Below are 20,718 nucleotides of genomic sequence, written 5' to 3'. Positions count from 1 at the left end.
ATATAGAACTTCTTCATTAAAGGAATATTCCGGGTTCAGTACAAGTTAAGCTCAATCGACAGCATGTGTGGCATAATGTTGATTTCCACAAAAATGGTTTTTTTGGAAATCAACCTCCTTTAAAAGAAAAGAAGAAAAAATAAATAAATGCAAGAATCGAGGTTACAGTGAGGGACTTACAATGGAAGTGAATTGGGGCCAATTTTTGAACATTAAAATACTCAGTTTCTCAAGTTTAGCCACAAGATATAAAGGATATACATGTAAACATGATTTTAGTGTGTTAAAATCACTTACAAACATATAGCCAATTTTACATCGTTAGGATCTAGGGCATAGATTTGGCTTGAACATAGGGGGTTTGCAGCATGAAACATTTACTTGTTCACTTGTTTTTATTATTGAAGGGGTTACATTTTTGTGGTAATCAACACTGTGCCACAAACGCTGTCGATTGACCTTATCTTGTACTGAACCCGGAACATTCCTTTAATTACCAGCATTGAATGTACTGTGAAAATGTCATAAACATATTTAAAATAGACGAAGGGAGATTCCAGAGAATTTTTTCAAGCAGTGCAACATGTTGGAGTGTGTGGGAATTTGAAATGTCAGGAGTTTTTTCATCATGAATAATTATTATTTGATTATAATTTATACGGCAATATTAATAATTTTTTATATCAGTTAAATAATTTAAACAGGTATGTACATGTGTAATTTATGTATAAAATATTTTCTATAAAAGAATGACGGTGCAGAATGAAACAAGACGCACAGTTTGGTTGGTCATGTGACGCTACGTATGGTGGGCGCAACGTTGCTAGGAATCAGGAACAATCCACAGCTTATGATTGTTTCTGCTTATGCACCTGCCTGTGTTCAACGATCCTTTGTGCATTTATTAGTTTTAATCTTTACATCTAAAAGCAATGCCAATATGGCCAAGATGTGGAAAACCAACGTCACGAGGAAAATCTGGGAAAGTCTGCCTGTGTTTGTTGTAGCGAGCTTGTCCATCTGTTTGTGCCTGTGCAGAGCTGAAGACAGTGCAATGGAGAACATCGTGACAGAGAAGAAAGCTGAAGAGAGCCACAGACAAGACAGTGCAGACCTGCTGGTCTTCATTCTGCTCCTCACCCTGACCATTTTAACCATATGGTTGTTTAAACACCGCCGCTTCAGGTTTCTACACGAGACTGGACTGGCTACGATATATGGTGAGGATGTCAGATCTTTGCCTCTGCTATGAACACATTTTATGTTGTCAGCAGCAAAAATAATTCAATAAAGTCGACGATTTAATGAGATCTGTTCAATGTAATTACGGCATGGCTGTTCAAAGCAGTGTGGCAGTTTAAATCAGGCCTGTAATGTATAGGCTAGTTTTCCAGTAGCAGTCTCTTATGAAGGGTTAATCTGCCTGCCAGTTTGCGCAGTTTTGTAATATAACGCCTGACAGTTTTGTTGAAATAATTAGTAGAAAGAGTTCTAAGCACTAATGGTTGCAATCCTTCTGCCTAACAACAAAAGCGCCACATTTACACAGCATCGCAGGCAACATCGTATTTGGTTGATTCAGGAGCAAATATATAGAATATAAAGTATTTCAAATTCTATTGATCTTCCTACCTAGGCAGTATTTGTGGGCAGCAATCTTAAATGTAATGCTTAACAATCCTGTGATAAAGAATAGTCCCTTTTATGTGTATTTGAACTGGAAAATTATTTCCTGTTGTCTTCAAGGGATAGTTTACATAAAAATGAAAATTAAATTGTCTCATCGTTTACTCACCCTCATGCCATCCCAGATGTGTATGACTTTCTTTCTTTGGCTGAACACAAATGAAGATTTGTAGAAGAATATCTCCGTTCTGTAGAGATCCACACAATGCAAGTGACAACACTTTAATACAGTGCAGCATAAATGTAATCCATAAAACTTCAGTGGTTTAATCCATGTTTTCAGAACTGATCCAATCGATTTAGGATGTGAACAGACCAAAATCTTACTCCTTTTTCACTGTACATCTTGCCATTGCAGTTAATAGGCATGATCATGATTTCAAGCTTGATTACATTTCCTAGTGGTTGACCCATGCCAGTGCGCTAGATGGCGCTAAAGGAAGTGTCATCTATCTTGAAATAATGATCGCCAAGGAGACAGATGTAATGATTTATATTGAAAATGTAGTTGCATTTTTGTCTGTAACTTCTCACCTAAAATCAACTGGATCACTTCAGATTAAATTAAGAATTCAGAGCCTTCAGATTTGATTAAAACACTGGAGTCTTCTGGATTGCTTTTGAGCTTCAAAGTCTTGACCACCATTATGGACCTACAGAGCTGAAATACTCTAGTAAATGATGAGAGAATTTATATATAGGAATGTATTCATTTGTAGGTCAATTATGTGTCTGACATCTTGGATATTTGATCAGTTAGGGGATATCAGTTCTAACATGTTGAAGGAATAGTTTACCCAAAAATGAAAAATTGACGATTTACTCACCCTCATGTTGTTCCAAACCTGTATGACTTTCTTCCACGGAATACAAAAGGTGGTTTTAAGGCTGAATGTTAGTGGCTAACATGTCAGAATGTCATGAGAGTAAATAAATAATTAATTTTTTTCACTTTTGAGTGACCTATCCCTTTAAGTCTAGCTCCCAATTGACATTTGGTGTGCTCTGCTCTGTAATTGATTGTCTCATACATTTTGTTTCTCTCATCAGGGTTACTTGTAGGTGTTGTCCTGCGTTATGGTATCCATGTGCCCAGTGATGTGAACAACATTACGTTGAGCTGTAATGTCAATGCCAGTCCAGCCACATTACTGGTCAATGTCAGTGGTAAATTCTATGAGTACACTCTGAAAGGAGAGATCGATCCCAGTGACTTTAATGACATCCAGGACAACGAGATGCTCCGCAAGGTAAAATATCACATCCCGACAACGATACAGCAGCTTTAGGTCTACAACACAGACTCAACCTTAATTTAATTTGAAATCAAAGTTTGACTTCATCCACAAGTGTTGTTTTAGAATCAAATATTTTGGACATGACTCATACCTACTTCGGTATTTTAAAATGGATTGGTTTTGGTGGACGTAATTTGTATCTTTTTAGTTGCTTTAAACTAATTCCTAATTGAACTTTAATTTACGGTAATTTGTGTTGACACACAAATGCACACACTAATTTTACGTTTTACAGAATTAATCTGTGATTGGTTAATCCCTAAACTGTTGTTCTCCGTTAGAACAGAAAATTATTCCTAACTTAATTCAACTTTGTCAATTAAACTATGAGGGTGTAAGGATTTAATAAATAAGCTGTTCAAATATATGCCATTTAAATTGGAAGTTTTAATTTTAATGTGCACAGAGAGTGACATCCTACTGAAATACAGTGACCTCTGACCCCTAAATAACTTATACAAATTTGATTCCATTTTGTGTCCAGTAACCATTTCAAGATAATGTTAAGAAATAATGGCTCAGTTTTTTTTTTTTTTAAATGCAACACCCAGTATGGAATGGCACAAGTATTGTATTTTGAAACTGAAATGTAAATAATATGGTTATCTTTGTTTTCAGGTGACCTTTGACCCAGAGGTTTTCTTCAATATTCTCTTGCCCCCCATTATATTTCATGCTGGATACAGTTTAAAGCGGGTAAGGACAGTTGTTTTTATTTATTATGATTAAGTCTAGACCAGCTGTTGTGTGCTGACCATTTGATTAACTGTGAGAAGAGCACCATGTTAATAGAAATTCAGTTTCAACCAGTTCTTAATTTAACAAACCATGCGCACAAATCAAGGGCTTTTTTTCTTTCTGTCTCTTGCTGTGTTTCAGAGACATTTCTTCAGGAACTTGGGGTCTATTCTTGCCTATGCGTTTGTGGGAACAGTTGTGTCTTGTTTTATCATTGGGTCAGTGCACACAATGTCTTTATTTGATATCTACATGGAGGTAGTTAGTGTTACATTAATGTTGAGAATCTGCATTCAGATGTGTGCATGCTTGTTTTACAGGTTGTTAATGTATGGCTGTGTGATGCTGATGAAGCAAATTGGCCATCTGGCTGGGGACTTCTTCTTCACTGACTGCCTTTTCTTTGGTGCCATTGTCTCAGCCACTGACCCAGGTATTACAATAACATGAGTCCCTATAAGCGTCCCTGCATGCAAGTAGTATATGGGTGTATTAATGTGGGTGTAATGTTTTATGGTGTATTAATCAAACTGCTCTATCTGGAAAAATTGGTATGTGGCTTTGGTTTTAAGCAACAATTTACACTATAGGGTAGGCCAGGGCTAGTTTTCATACAGGTATTTTTTTACATTAGTGAAGATTTCTCAGGGTGGATTAAATTTGTTTATGTGTATAGGAATATACTTAAAAGAACTGACTACAAAATTATTTAAACTAAAATATTGAATTGCTTGAAATTGCTCTTTGTTAGTCAACTCTATAAAACGAATAAAAAAAAAAACTTATTCAGTAATTCAAACAACTGTATTATGGAAAATATCATGGAGATTAAGTGGTCAAGAAGTATGAGAGCCCTGCATATATGAAAAATACTCTTGTCCCATTTTGAATTTTTGGTTAAAATCTTAATTATATGCACACTCCAAACAAATAGTCCAGTATAATAATATTTTTGTAATAGCTCTTGGACAAACATGGAAACAAAATTAAACCACACTGGCATACATTCAGGGTCACCTACTGTAGATTTCAACCGAAAATTCAAAAGAGTATTTTATATAAATGCAGGGTTTTGACCAATTCATCTCTATATTTGGGATGGCATGACGGTGAGTAAATGATTAGAGAATAAACATTTTTGAGTGAATTTAACCTTTTAAAGTGTTTTGAACTGGGTATTTGAAACAAACATTGAAACCAAAACCACTCCTAGAAAAAAATAAATTGTGTAATTGGAATTTTTACTCAAACGCTGAGTTATACTGTAGCAATATAGTTATTAAAATATATCCCTTAATCATAATTAAGAGAGAAAAACCTATTTGATTTCTGTAATTGAAGGTTAAACATTGAATTTTGCCTTGTTTTGTAGTGACTGTCCTGGCCATCTTTAACGAGCTACAGGTAGATGCTGATCTGTATGCCCTGCTGTTTGGAGAAAGCGTTCTGAATGATGCTGTTGCTGTCGTACTTTCCTCGTAAGTCCTGATTCTACACTATTGTGTATATATATTAGGGATGTGCAAAACTACCAATTTTCATAATCAACTAGTCAGTCGGTCGGTTGTTTAAATGACAAGTCACGTTACCAGATCAGACACGTTTCAGAGGGATATACGGACGCACAGTGCAGCACTTCATCATGGTGACTAACGGATATTCAAGAAATAAAAAGGCTAAAAAATTATAACATCTCATTGCACAAAATTATCAAAGTAAGAATTAAGAAAGGCTCCAATACTTATATGCATCCTGAATGCAGAATTACATGCTTCATGTAACCGGAGTGTTTCAGGGTGATCTTCATTGCACATTCAAAAGGGCAGAACTGCAAGGTAACATGGGTACACATCTAGTTCACTACATCAACTGTTTAAACCTTTTATGTTTTTATGTAGCACCATGGTCCTGGAGGAATGTTGTCTCATTTCGCTGTGTACTGTACTAACTGTATATGGTTGAAACGACAATAAAAACCACTTGACTTGACTACTGCAACTATTTGTTTAAGCAGTGTTGGACAGAATAAGCAAAAGATTTTAATCTCTCCACTGTACATTACAAATATGGGAACATTACTCACAGCAGAGGACTTAATGTCCGACAGTGATTGTCTTGTAATGTATTGTTGATGCAGAATTTTGCTGTAAAACAGTGCATGAAAAAACAAAGTATTAAAGAGACAACTTCTTTCAGATCATTTTACCATGCTGAGTGTTTTCACTGTTAAGCACAGCAAGTTATCGTGCAAAACACTCTTAAGAAGTTGTCTCTCAATTAAATTGAGAATTGCGTCTCCCATTTAAAACCACCACCAGTAAAAATATGAATATTAGTAGCCAACCCCTCTAATCGACTAGTCAGTTGTTGGATGACTAGTCGATTAAACGACCACCCTGGCACATCCCTAATATATACAAACAGATTTTTCATTATTTGTAACAAATAAATATTTGTTTTAATATTGAAAATTCTACTGTTGTGCAGTGAGTTTATATCATGTCTCTAGAGGTGTTTTTTATATATATATATATATATATATATATATATATATATATATATAATTTGAATGTACTAAACATCATGTTTATTTTTAAATAATTGTATGAGTTTTGGAACAATGCTGACTGAGAATTTATTTTTAATCAAAGGAAGAATGAGCAGAATAAAATGCACAATGTGTAGACATTTATCATGTTGTTTATTGTAATTTCCTGTCACTTAACAAACAACTCAGAGTGGATAGAATAATTAACACTTGTCATTTAACGTCCGATTCTTCCCTTGCTGGACCTTCCATCAACTCCAGCATGCTACTTTATTATGGGAGGCAAAGTGGGGCAGGCCATTACATCCCTGAAGGTGTGGCTTATCATGCAGAGGGCAGGAACCAGACACAGAGAACCCCCCTCAATGGGTGTGATGCAGATGTAGCTTTAAGCCTGCAGAATACATTTTTAGTGTGTGCATTGACTGGCCTCTACCAGAACATGCAGGGCAAATTACCCACAGTTATGCTTCACAGCAGCACCTGTAATAGTTAAGAGTTCAACCTGTCACATTTGAAATAGCCATTGCATTTAGTTTTGATGGTTCCAAAATGTTCCAACTGCAAATAGTTTTTGAAGAGATAAAAGATGTGTGCATGGGGCAGTACTGTGGGTATTTGCTGATTGGATGATTGGATAGCCATGTGCTTGATAGTTTGAAGTGGTGCTGTGCTGCTCTAAAGAAATTACAGCTTTCTCTAGCTTCTCTCTATCCTTTGTTCAGATTGATATTCATTATAATAAGTATTATTTTTATAGATTTCTTTAACACATGGCACTGGTCCTGAGATATTCAAATTATATATAAATTGAGAATCTCTGTCTGTCTAATGACAGTTATTAGAACTTCACATATGTTCAGATGTGAGTTCAGATGTTGCCATTTATCAAATATTTGTTTTGAAAAATCGGTAGCAATGATTACTTTCACTACGGAAATATCAAGTGTATTTATTGTTAAAGCAAAAATTACATGAAAACCCTTAAAGCAATAGTTCACCCAAAAATGAAAATTCTCTCATAATTTACTCATCCATATGCCATCATGCAGATGTGTATGACTTTCTTTCTTCTGCAGAACACAAATGAAGATTGTTTGAAGAATATCTCCGCTCTGTTGAGCCATACTGTGCAAGTGAACGGGGCCCACAATTTCAAGCTCCAAAAAGCACATAAAGGCAGCATAAAAGTAATCCATAAGACTCCAGTGGTTTAATATACATTGTCTTCTGAAACAATCCAAAATATTTTGGATGAGAACAGACCAAATTGCAACTCATTTTACTCTATGAATCTTGAATATTAGTAGTCTCCTGGCGATCATGATTTCAAACTTGATTACATTTCATAGCACCATCTAGCGCTCTGCATTTGCGTCAAGCACTAGAAAGTATAATCAAGCTTGAAATCTTGATTGTGCCTAGAGACTGCAATGGCAAGATGTATGGTGAAATAAGAGTTACGTTTGGATCGCTTCAGAAGACATTTTATGCTGCCTTTGTGTTTTTTGGAGCTTCAAAGTTTGGTCCATACAATTCACTGAATTGTATGGACCAACAGAACTGAGATATTCTACTAAAAATCATAGTTTGTGTTCAACAGAAGAAAGAAAGTCAACCATCTGGGATAGCATGAGGGTGAGTAAATGATGAAAGAATTTCCATTTTTGGGTGAACTATTTCTTTAAAGAGGAGCAATTTCAATTCTTCAAGTTTAGTGTTCTTTTATATTTCTATAGGTTTGAAGTTAGAATATCTTCAGGCTCTACACCTGCAATATATGAAGTGTAAAGTTTATTGAAGTGTGCTTGCATTTTGTTATCAGGTCAATTGTAGCATATCAGCCCCATGGGGACAACACTCACACGTTTGAAGCTATGGCCATGCTGAAGTCCTTGGGCATCTTCCTGGGAGTCTTCAGTGGTTCTTTTGCCCTGGGAGTTGCAACTGGAATCGTTACAGCATTTATATCCTTTGCTAGCTCAGTGTTGTCACATACTTTTGTTATAAAAATGCATTCTTCATGCATAAGTAAATTTCATTGACTCCTCCCCACGTTACCAAGTTCACCAAGCTTAGAGACTTTCCGCTGCTGGAGACCGCTCTGTTCTTCCTCATGTCTTGGAGCACCTTCCTGCTGGCCGAGGCCTGTGAATTTACAGGTGAGATTTAGAGCAGTGCTCCTCAAAAAATAAGTTGCAGGTCCCTTTTTGATAGGGTCCCAAATATTAGGGAAAAATAATGCTTAATGCAAATAATAAAATGAAAATGACCATATAATTGTGGGTAGTTATGATTGGATAATAAATAGGCTTATGAACTTTTAAAAGGTAGGAAAAAAAACACTTCCCATATCTTTTGTTGTTGACATCAGAGGCTGTACGTCCAGTCAGACTTTCATCCTGTAACTTGGTTGTACCTAGCTAGAAAAGACAGATGTCAGCATTGACAAGTTGTGTGACATGCAGCCTTGAACAAAACTATGCAATGTAAAAGAAGATATGACTACTCTAAATACACTAGCAGTTCATTTGCAGCGAGGACCAGCATGATTTGTGCTGATCACAATGTGTTCTGTCCTGTAAATAATTTGCTGCCAAGACCATGAAACCATCAAAATTCAAGAGACATTCAGAAACCAAAAAGAAACCAATTCATCAATTTGCTTGATTTTGAAGACATTTTTTGTTACTTTGGGCAACAAACAATTATGGTACTATGATGGGTTGCCACTTGATGTCCAATGTCAAATCTAGATCCTGAAGCAAAACCAGTTGACTGCTTTTTGGACTCTACAAATACCATATATTTATTTTGTATGATTTAAAATGCTGACTTCCTATAACTGTTCATCTTGTTGTGTTTATGCTTCTCAGGAGTGGTAGCAGTTCTTTTCTGTGGAATGACACAAGCTCATTACACCTTTAACAACCTTTCACCTGAATCTCAAGAAAGGACAAAACAAGTAGGATTGTTCAATTATTGCAGTTTCTCGTGTTTCTGTTTAACATTGATAAGTAACTTGTATTTTTATTCTCTTTCTCCAATGCACTGATTTGCTGAAATTCTAAATTGGAATAAGATTAGCTTGCTATACACCTAAACCAGTGTACTGTAACTGTGATCTAGTTACTGTATGCCTTCACTAAAGAGTTTGCTTTGCAGTGCTGCTTAAGTTAATGTTTTCCTTGGACTTTGTCAATTATGAAGTTAATGTTTCTCTCTTTGGTCTGTAAAATGTGATTTCAACTGATGTCACTGTGCTTTCTCTTATTTATTAGTTATTCGAGCTGCTGAATTTCTTGGCTGAGAACTTCATATTTTCCTACATGGGCTTGACATTGTTTACCTTCCATAATCATGTCTTCAATCCAATCTTCATAGTGGGAGCATTTGTATCCTCTGACTAAGTGAACTTTGTGCCTATTGTATTAAAGGGAGAGTTCACCCAAATTTTTTTATTATTTCATAATTTACTCACCCTCATGCCATTCCAGATGTCTATGACTTTTTTTCTGCTGAACACAAACAAAGATTTTTAGATGAAATCTTTACTCTGTAGGTCCATACAATTCAAGTGAATTGTGGCCAGAACGTTGAAGGTCCAGAAAGCACATGAACACATTTTAAAAGTAATCCATATGACTTCAGTGGTTTAATCCATGTCTTCAGAAGCGTTATGATAGGTGTGGGTGTGAAAGGGATCAATATTTAAGTCCTTTTTTACTATAATTTCTCCTCCCTGCATATACAGTAATGCATGGAAAATGTGAATCGCCAAAAGAAAAATAATATGGGGGCCTGGTTATCCCAGTGAGTATTGATGCTGACTACTACCTCTGGAGTCGCAAGATTGAATCCAGGGTTTGCTGAATGACTCCAGCCCGCCTCCTAAGCAACCAAATTGGCCCGGTTGCTAGGCAGGGTAGAGTCACATGGGGTAACCTCCTGGTGGTCACTATTAGGGGTTCATACTCTCAATGGGGCATGTGGTAAGTTGTGCGTGTATCGCGGAGAGTAGCATGAGCCACCCATGCTGTGAGTCTCCGCGGTGTCATGCAAAACGAGCCACATAAATAGATGTGCAGACTGACGTCTCAAAAGCAGAGGCTTGTCGTCCACCACCCAGATTGAGGTGAGTAACCACACCACCAAGAGGACCTGCTAAGTAGTGGGAATTGGATTTTCCAAATTGGGAGAAAAGGGGGATAAAAAAAGAAGAATATGAAAATGGAGATTTATAGTAAAAAAAGGACTTGATCTATGTTTATCTGTTTCTCACCCACACCTATCATATCGCTTCTGAAGACATTGATTAAACCACTGGATTCTTATGGATTACTTTTATCCTGCCTTCATATGCTTTTTGGACCTTCAAAGTTCGGTCCACCATTTACTTGCATTGTTTGGACCTACAGAGCTGAGATATTCTTCTAAAAATATACATTTTTATGTTAAAAAAAAAGTCATACACATCAGGAAGGGCATGAGGATGAGTATATGATGAGATCATTTTTATTTTTGGGTGAACTATTCCTTTAAGAGACATGGGTAGTTGATGCATACAAGTCCATCAACTTTTTTTCTTGACATCAAGATTTTAGATTATAGTTGATATAGCTCCAACTAGTCTTATTTCTGTTTTTCATAATTTGTAATAACCTTCTTGCCTTGGTAGTTTATTTTAAATGTCCTGCTGAGAGACAAATACATTTAAATGTACAAATATTCCATGTAGTCTCTCAAAATGCTGTCGAAATATTTTTAAACAAGTTATAAATGCTGTTCTAAAACATTTTCTAATATTAAAAGGGCATGTGTGCTACATTGGTTGATATCAGCAAGGAAGTGGCTGGCTGTTTTTGCTGAGTGATATGTCCAGGGTGATACAGATCATAGTGTTTACCAGAAGTCAATGGTCCAGAACACTTCATGAATAGAGACCTCTGAAAGACTCAGGAAGTACATAATGTCATAGTTTTGGAAGAGAGTGTAGAAGCTGGCATTGCAGTGTTAGTTGCTTTTTCAGTCACTCCTTAACAGTCTTCCCTCCCAGCTGGCTGTGTTTCTGGGTAGAGCGGCAAACATATACCCCCTCTCATTCCTGCTCAACTTGGGCCGCAGAAACAAGATCAGCCCCAAGTTCCAACATATGATGATGTTTGCAGGTTTGTAAACAGAGCTGCAGCAAAATACCAGGGTTAGCTGAGATTTAAACTATGAAAAATAACATACCAAAACATAAATCTGTTTTTAATTAAGATACCACATTTTATCACCCATAACAAAATATGAATCTTTGTATGTTCCCATCGTCCTACGCAGGTCTTCGTGGTGCAATGACCTTTGCCCTGTCGATCAGGGACACAGCCACATATGCACGGCAGATGATGTTCTCCACCACGCTGCTGGTGGTCTTCTTCACTGTCTGGTTCTGCGGAGGAGGCACAACTCAGATGCTCTCCTGCCAGAAAATCCGGTCAGTTTTATAATTGAGTGACCAAACTTCCACCATTGGCTGAGACAATATGGCTGTGTCAATCTGGTCAGGATGCTCAAAGAAACAGGAGTGTTTTTGATAGTGGCACCTTTAACAATTTTCAAGGAAATCAACTTACAAATGGCTTACATATAGTGGTCTGTGCATATTAAGCTGGGATTGGAAAAATTATTTTAACATTAAAGAAAATGCCACACTTCAGCTTTAACCATTTTAAATGTGTTTCTTTCTTTTCCCTCTTTGCATCATTTTTGCACCTCTAAGTAAAATTCTATTCAGAACTCATTCAGCTACTAAAAACTAAAATAAGAAAGGAAGGAAGGCATTAAGACCAGCTATGGGTTTGAATATTTTTGTTTCTGTTCTGTGTGTTCCATTACATTTTGTTAATGTCTACTGTTTTGTTTTTGACAGTGTTGGAGTGGACACAGATCAGTACTCTGTAAGTAGGCTTTAGATTATTGTAGAAATGCATACAGTGTCATGACGGAAGTTAAAGAGATTGATATTTCACTAAGGAAATATCAAGTATGTTGTATTTAAGGGTTTTCATGTAATTTTTGCTCCACTCTCTCCTCTCCACTAAAAGCTAGTGTGTGGTCTGTCCATCATCCAGGTGTATGAACCCCCTGTTCACTGTGTAAAGCGCTTTGAGGGTAGTGTCAGAAAAGCACTATATAAATGTAACGTTCATTCATTCTGTGGGTCCATACATTGCAATTGAATGGTGGCCAGAACTTTGAAGGTCCAAAGAGTATATAAGGCTGCATAAATGTAATTCATATTACTCCAGTGGATAAATCCATACCTTCAGAATCGATAAGATATGTCTGGGTGAGAAACAGATCAACATTTTAGTCCTTTTTAAAAATATTTCTCCCCAATTTGGAATGCCCAATTCCCAATGTGCTCTAAATCCTCATGGTGGTGTAGTGACTCGCCTCAATCCAGGTGGCGGAGGACGAATCTCAGTTGCTCTGAGACTGTCAATCCATGCATCTTATCACGCGATACCACAGACAGCACGTGTGATGGCTTCACGCTATTCTCTGTGGCATCCACGCACAACTCGCCCCATCGAGAGCGAGAACCACATTATAGTGACCACGAGGAGGTTACCCCATGTGAGTCTACCCTCCCTAGCAACTGGGCCAATTTGGTTGCTTAGGAGATCTGGCTGGAGTCACTCAGCACACCCTGGATTCGAACTCACGACTCCGGGGTGGTAGTCAGCGTCTTTACTCGCTGAGCTACACAGGCCCCCCATTTTAGTCCTTTTTACTATAAATCTGCACTTTCTGTTTAATATTCTTCTTTTCATTTTGGCGATACACATTTTTTATGCATATTGCCACCTACTTGGCAGGGAGGAGAAATTACATTAAAAAAGGAATATTGATTCATTTCTCAACCACACCTATCATATTGCTTCTGTAGATATGGATTTAACCACTGGAGTCTTATGGGTTACATTTATGCTGCCTTTATGTGCAATTTGGAACTTCAAAATGAGTTTCCCGTTTAGCAGAAGATAGAAAGTCATACACATCTGGGATGGCATGAGAGCGAGTAAATGATGAGAGAATTTGCATTTTTGGATGAACGATCTCTTTAATGAGGATGCTCCACTCTGTGTCCATCTGCAGATTGGTCCTGATGGAGTGGAGAGGAGCAGCACGAAACAGGAGAGTGCCTGGCTGTTCAGGATCTGGTACAACTTTGATCACAAGTATCCTTTACAGTGTACAGGTCCTGTTAGAGACCAGCTGAACGGATCTGTCAGAGCAGAGACCGAATCAGAACCTTTACAATTAACTTAAGACACATAAAAAGCGTAGAGTCGATATCCAAAACAAATATGAGATCTGAGAGACTATGAGACTTATATTGTGAGCATTATTTTTTGTGAGAAATGCCTTAACCCTGCAGTTATCTGAAGCCAATTCTGACCCACAGCGGACCACCACTCACTGCCACACTTCCTGCCTGCTGTGGCCCTCTGGCACGATGCCTCACCAGTCCACAAGCTTATGAGGTTTGTAGTACCATATTTTATGTTGCACTAACATGTGGTTTATTTGAAGTGTTTCATTAAATTGACCTAAAATGGAGTTTAAAGTCATCCAGGGTCTGATTAGTCAAATAAAACTGCTTGTTTGTTTATTTATTGAATACTGCCAGATGTTAACAGACAATATGAATGTTTTGTAGAGAAGGGCCCCTCAAACTCACTCTTGGTTGCCATTTTAGAGACTGGAACAGAGAGTGAATGGAGGATTCATGTATTCAGCAGAGACATGAAAGCATCTGCTTGTGCTCTGCAATAGATAAAACAATCTGTTACAAATAGCAATGGCATAGATGAAGATCTGCTCATTTTAGGTAAACGTAAGTAATGTCAGGAAATTACTGAAAATGGAAATGTAGACAGTTTCATTGATAAGGATATTATTATTGTACTTTGTATTATTAAAAATGTAATTTGTTACACCACAAGACCATTTCAAATGAACTAGTGAAACCAAAAAGATGTTAAAAAAATTAAAGACTTAAAGAGAGAAATTACCAGTTACAAGTTACATGACCGAAGATGTACACTTTTACCCTTATACTGAATAACCTATTCAAACACACTAACCAATTATAAAAAATAATTAATGGACACGTTATGTATAATTTACCCATAAATAATTATAAGTGGTAACGGGAAGGTTGCTGTGCCCTTGAGAAAAGCACTTAACCTCAGACCGCTCCAATCGGATTGTTCTTTTAATAAGTGTATGGGAATTCACTTTCAATAAAAACATCGAAATGACTACTTGGATACATAATGTGCTCAAACTTGAACAAAGAATCACCACTCTCTCTTCTGTCTTAGAATGAAGAGCAGCTCAAAGATGACGACTCTGACCTCATTCTGAATGATGGTGATATCTCTCTGACATATGGTGACATCACAGTGAGCACAGATGCATCAGGTGCTCACACGAGTGGCATGCCGGTGGGAGGAGTGGGCTTGAACTCTGATGAGGCTCTGGATCGAGAGCTGGCATTCGGTGACCATGAGCTGGTGATCCGAGGCACCCGATTGGTCCTGCCCATGGATGATACAGAGCCCCCCCTGCATCTGGACTCCTACCGTCACCGGCATAAGAACGAATCTATGAGCTGAACAAGGAAGACAGAGACAGAACGAGCCTGTCTATCTCTCTCTTCTCTCTTATCATCTCTACATCATCTGGAGCAATCTCTCTCACCACCTTTCCTCTCTTTGAAGTGGCTGGTTTGATGTCTCTACCTCATGCATCACTCATTCTTCTGTTCTTTTAATGGTATTACAGAAATGTAAAATATTGATTAACTTCTCCGCAAAGCATTGTTTGCTCTATTTTTTTCCAGATCTAACAATGTCTTAATGACATCACAGAGTTCAGAAGGTTACCATGCATATTTTTATTGTTTGTTTAGCAAGTTGTAAAATATTGCCATGACCTGGCGTGCATGCTTATTTGTGTCCTCTCTTGATGTGCGAGCGCTTGTTTAGAAGATCTGAAAAGAATCAATAACAATTCCTGTGGGTCTAACGCTTTTTACTGCTTTCTCACTTTGTGACAGTCTAAACAGAGGCATGTTGACTGGTGGCTCTGCATTTGCTGTGCGGTGTCATTCAAGTGCCTGTTGAATGTAGTTTCCCCCAAAAGACACTCTCTACCGTCCTCTAGATGGAGGCCTTGTATTTTGATACCGTACTGGGCCTCTGACCTGCTGCAGGCAGATGCCATTCACTCAGAGTAACCTGTGATTGGGTGTATAGACATACGTTTAAACGGTCTGCGCACAGGTCTGGTCTTATATCTTATATATGATCTTATATTGTGACCTTTGACTGTGAATTTATGAAGGTTGTATGCCTTGTTGTAAGTGTTATTGTCCGCACCGACAAAATATATGTTATTTTAAAAATAGAGAGGCGATCTTATTGTGCAATTTTATTTTTATTTTTCTAATACAAGCTTTACATAGCATTAAAATCTTTTTTTCTCTTTTTTTCAGAAATGTCATGTTTAACTGTGAATGTCTAAAATAACACACATACACATAAAAAACAAAAAAACAACTATGCTTATGCCGGATAATTTTTTTATTATTCCTAGTTTTTGGATGGCGTGTTATGTGGAGAACCAAATCCCTCCACTATTTCCTACCCAATTTCTTTGTGTGTGTGTGTGTGTGTGTGTGTGTGTGTGTGTGTGTGTGTGTGTGTGTTATCTAATAAATTGGAACACATTGTCTAGATCAGTGTTGAATGTCACAGCGGCACCATTTTGATATGAAAGTATGTGGGAATAGGCATAATACTGTAGCTGTTCAGACGTTAGACACATTTTAAAATGGCGGAAATGAATTTAATAAGTCATACTTATCAAAAGAAAAGGTTCAGGGAAAATATTCTGTCTGTAATGGTTTTCAGGCTTGAAAATGTGACCATTTTGCAACTGACTGGCACCTGAACAGCAGTTGCAAATGCACTGGATTCAATCTGTATTAATGTCATTTGAGTAACATCTTTAAATTTAGGCCTGCATCCCAATTTGCATAGCATCCATATTGAATGTATACAGATTAGGTTTGTGCATCCCAAATCAAAATATGTTGAAAATGGTATGTATTCATACATAATTTTGGGTAATATTGCCCACAACCTGTGGATGAGAATTGTTTGTAATGGTTTTTAGTCCCAAAAACAGCGGGAGAGAGAGGAATGTGAGGATGAGGCTGTAACAGCAATTTTTAATGTTTTAACCTATAAGCTAAGTAATGATTAAACATAGGGATGATGTTAAAACTAATGTATCCAATCACAAACAGTTTTTGATAAGGGTGACGCTGGTATCAAGACACAATGACGTGAAGTGGAAGCATGTCTCATTACTGGTGTACTGTTTGACTCCATATTTTTCCATTGCCATTGAATTACATTAAATGCATAGTAGAGGTATGCAAATTGGGATGCACCTAATGATTTAGAGTCATTCTGGATTGAAATATAAATTGTCAATAGGTTTAAGAAGTTATATATAGCCAAGACCAGAATGATCATGGCGAATGTTGTTTAGCTTGAAAGTAATGAATTCTACCAGTGGAGCAAACAGAAAACTGCTAGTTTGTTTTAGCTTTTCTATTGTTTTTCAGTGTTGATCTGTTGGTGGAATGCCGTGGCTATAATTTCTCTGCTGATGGATTGCCTTGGAAATGTTTGAATCCATATATTGTGATAGGACAGCCCATTGTTTGGTTGAGAGCCAGGGGGCATCCATAACTCTGTAGAGCTGTTGAGAGATGAAGTGTTTAGAAGACACCACTGTCTGTGTGGTGGAAAGTGGTACATGGTTTGGACTTTTGAGAGAATGACTAATAGTCATTAAAGTAGCAGCAGTCACAGAAAGGGTTGGTGGAGGCCTTCTACATGTTAATCTCCAGAGAGGCAATGGATTATAGCAGATTTGCACTTAAAAAAAATATATATATATATATATATATATATTCTTTTTTTTTTTTTTTTTTTTGCTTAATTTTCTTTGCAAGTGATGAACCTAAGACATACTTGGTCTCATAGAAACATGTTACTTTGCCTACATTTTTGCTAAATGATTTTTACTTGGCTCATTGCACGTATTGCAGCAGTTTTCTGGCGAAATGAACACTAGAGGCACTACACCAATAATGACTTGTACCCTTTCACACACATCATGAGTAAAAGAGCAGATTATCAGTTCACAAACACTTAATTTTCTCCCTGTTCCTCACACAATGCCATCTTATGACATCAAAACACTAGCTTGCTTTTACTGTAGTTCATAACTTGTAAGGCGATTCATTTTAACGTTTGCATTACATAACCAACTATATTTACAAGGTTGTTTGGGAGTGATCAAATTGCGCAATAGCTCAACTGATAAATCGCTGCACTTGCGATGCAAAGTCCAAAAGTGCATGCGAGTCGACGCATGAGCTGAAAGTATCATAAAAGCACTACAAAATGACGTGGTTGCTTCTGCAATTGTTTTTATTTCACAATTGCTTTTATGACACTATAGGTTAGGTTTTTGTTTTGTTGATTTAAAACTCGATAGAGCATTTTGGAAACTTTCGGAAGAGCAATTAAGGTTGAAGTATGTCATTTCTGCATCACCAAATGGAATTGAAAAAATACTTTTTAAAAACCGCTTTATGAATACGCCCCCATCTTCCGATGATCGAACAAACAGATAGTCCCACCCTCCACGCCATTGGAGTCAATGTTATTGTGGTTGTATAGACGGGTCGCTCAAAACAAACAAAATAAATTTCATAGCACTACAGAGACCCAGTGTATAGTTTTATGAAAATGTATCTAAGAATGACTTGCTTATAGTTGTCTCTGCATATTAAGCTTGTATAGGAGAAATTGTTTTAACAGTGGAAAATTACATGCTTCAGCTTCAACTTTTTTTCTTTTTTTTTTGTGCCACTAAGTGGACATTTCACCTCGGAACTGCCACAGAGGAGCCACGTAATATCATTGAGCTTAAATGTCCCCACAGTCACGTAATTTAATGAGATCAAGCTGAATACAGCTATTATCTTCATCAGAGCACAATGGCATTTTCAGATGAACGAATAAACTCATGTTGTTTTTCCTCCAGCATTTACCAGGACGTCTGAATTTCTCTTTCAAAGGAGAGTCAATGCTTCATGTGGAAAACAAAAACAATCATTTGAATGCAAAGAGCTACATCTCTTTGTAAGTCCTATTTACCAATTGAAGTATTTGAAGTTTGTATTTGTGGATTTGAAGGTGTAATCTTCTTTCAAATTGTCAATGAAGTTGGTGAACCTATGAATTCACCGTATAGATTGGAAATGGATTCTACTCTATGATAAACTAGAATGTGCTGTACATTTAAAGACATTGTTACAGTAAATAATCTTTTAATCCCAATTATTCAGGGGTGAGATAAATTAAAACTTTTTTTTTAAATGGTCTTAAAGCATATACTCTTCAAAAAAAAGAATAAAAATAGAATAAACATGAATAAAAAGAGACCAACTTTTCTCCTAATACTAGGCAGACCTGTGTCCAAAGTAGCAAAACCAAGTTAATTGGGCTTAAATGGGTGGTAAATGTGCTGTTTTTACTGATACAAATCTGTGTGTTAGTCACACTGTGTGCAGCCTCTATTCTAATGTGTTGCAGGTACTGACTGTTGACATCTGTGTAAATATTCTCATCTGTTCATGTGCGTGCAATGATCAATAAACAGAAACCTGAGCTTTCGATTAAACCTGTCTCACTGATGTTAAGAATTTTGGGGCCTGTTTTTATTTACAGATAGCATAAATTGCATTGTAAACTCTGTATGCTTTGACATTGTTCGGAAAGCAGCTGTTTTGGAGCTGTGTAGATAATTTCCCACTTTCTCACACTAATGTCTGTTGAGTAACTCATTGGATTTACATCATAGACAGAGCAGCTCTCTCTCATAAACTAAAAAATGCCCCATGCTGAAGAGAGCTCTGTCTTAAGGAAGGGATCAGGTAGCCTATACCTTATATGGTCAGATCTCTACAAAAACACAACCTCAGTGGAATTGCACATACTTGGAACTGTGAACCGAGAAGGCTTTCTACAACTAGTCTAACTTTTTCATCATAGTCTGATGGCAATGTTGAAATAAGTGATTGGCTTCAGCTTATAAGGCAAAGAAGTTCTTAGCAACATCTCAGCATCTTTAGAAATAATTTCTCTTTTTCAGAGAATGTTATTACGGTGTAGACCTTATCTTTAGTATTGAAGCACATTTTCTGCTTGTGTTTAGCAAATCTTATTTTTGTTCCTTTTTTTCCCCCCATTGTAGCATTGACAAACTTTGGTGGGCTCTTGCCCATGTACTGATCTGTATCTTCTCTGTAGTACTTTGTACAGATTTTGCCCAATATATAAAATTTAACTTGTACCTGCATTTTTGTGAAAATGGAACCAGCAGGCTTGGATTCCTGTATGATGTTCAATTCTATGAGTGCCCAAATTATAGCAGATTTATTTAAATTGTGAAGTTAAAGAGTTGTACCATTGCAACACACGTATTTGCAAAATTATGTTGGAAATATGGGCACAAGCATTTAAAATGTGAATTTGTTTCCTCAGACAACAGCAGAGACTAATATTATGATATTTAGGGTCGGCTGTGGCTCAGGTGGTAGTCTGCTACTAATCGCAGGGTTTGCAGTTCGATTCCTGGCCCACATGACTCCACATGCCGAAGTGTCCTTGGGCAAGCCACTGAACCCCAAGCTGCTCAATTCTCTTTGCATGGCGTGTGTGTATGTGAGAGTTAGACACAATGTAGAGCACTTTGGTAACATCTAAGGTTAAAAAAGGCACTATATAAGTGCAGACAATTTACCATGATATGAGCTAAAGGAAACTGAGCCTTAAATGGATGGCACAAATCCATATTAGTCGATAAAATGTTTCTGAAGTAGACTGAGGCCACTGGTTAATATTCCTGTTAATTATACAAATAATCATTGAAGAATAGTAATAATTATTATAAGGGGTTAAGCACTGAAGATACCATATTGAATCTGTTCTTCATATTATCATTATGCTGTTCAAATTTATGGCATCCCATAGAACCGTACATATGAAAGTTATGATTTACTATGAAATTTGGCACACTGATAAAGGACACCCTCAAATGTAACTGACCCAAATTTGGTGTCTCCATCTTAAACCCTGTAACACCACCAACTGTTACAAATTTCACTCATTTCGGCCTATAACTTTTGAGCCATAAGACCTAGAAACAAAATAATGTCCTCCTTTGATTCCTTGGGTCACGCTCCAAATCGATAGGTTGCGTCGTTTAAACTCTGTTTACTAGATTTTCCGGCTTTTTTGAGTT

At 37.0% G+C, this 20,718-nt stretch overlaps 1 protein-coding gene across 1 annotated transcript; it reads left to right on the top strand.

Moving 5' to 3' along the window:
* Positions 1-833: 833 nt before the first annotated feature.
* Positions 834-19,102, top strand: slc9a6a (solute carrier family 9 member A6a). Its single transcript, XM_052149716.1, has 16 exons — positions 834-1,220; positions 2,737-2,936; positions 3,603-3,680; positions 3,864-3,940; positions 4,043-4,155; positions 5,095-5,200; positions 8,096-8,237; positions 8,327-8,432; positions 9,147-9,235; positions 9,552-9,665; positions 11,327-11,438; positions 11,596-11,749; positions 12,185-12,212; positions 13,417-13,499; positions 13,700-13,805; positions 14,649-19,102. The coding sequence occupies exons 1-16, from the start codon at positions 851-853 to the stop codon at positions 14,940-14,942; spliced, it is 2,172 nt and encodes a 723-aa protein (XP_052005676.1). The 5' UTR covers positions 834-850; the 3' UTR covers positions 14,943-19,102.
* The last annotated feature ends 1,616 nt before the right edge of the window (positions 19,103-20,718 follow it).

Source organism: Xyrauchen texanus, chromosome 19 (assembly GCF_025860055.1).
Source record: "Xyrauchen texanus isolate HMW12.3.18 chromosome 19, RBS_HiC_50CHRs, whole genome shotgun sequence".
In the NCBI taxonomy this organism is placed as follows: Eukaryota; Metazoa; Chordata; class Actinopteri; order Cypriniformes; family Catostomidae; genus Xyrauchen; species Xyrauchen texanus.
The sequence above is the reverse complement of the archived record's forward strand: the minus strand, read 5'-3'. Positions and strand labels throughout refer to the sequence as shown.

What these genes read in the sequence shown, in the direction of transcription:
- slc9a6a (XM_052149716.1), top strand. Translation starts at nt 851, where the DNA reads ATGATTGTTTCTGCTTATGCACCTGCCTGTGTTCAACGATCCTTTGTG. An exon ending in TGGACTGGCTACGATATATG is followed by an intron (nt 1,221 to 2,736) that starts GTGAGGATGTCA and finishes TTCTCTCATCAG; the next exon opens with GGTTACTTGTAGGTGTTGTC. An exon ending in TGGACACAGATCAGTACTCT is followed by an intron (nt 12,213 to 13,416) that starts GTAAGTAGGCTT and finishes GTCCATCTGCAG; the next exon opens with ATTGGTCCTGATGGAGTGGA.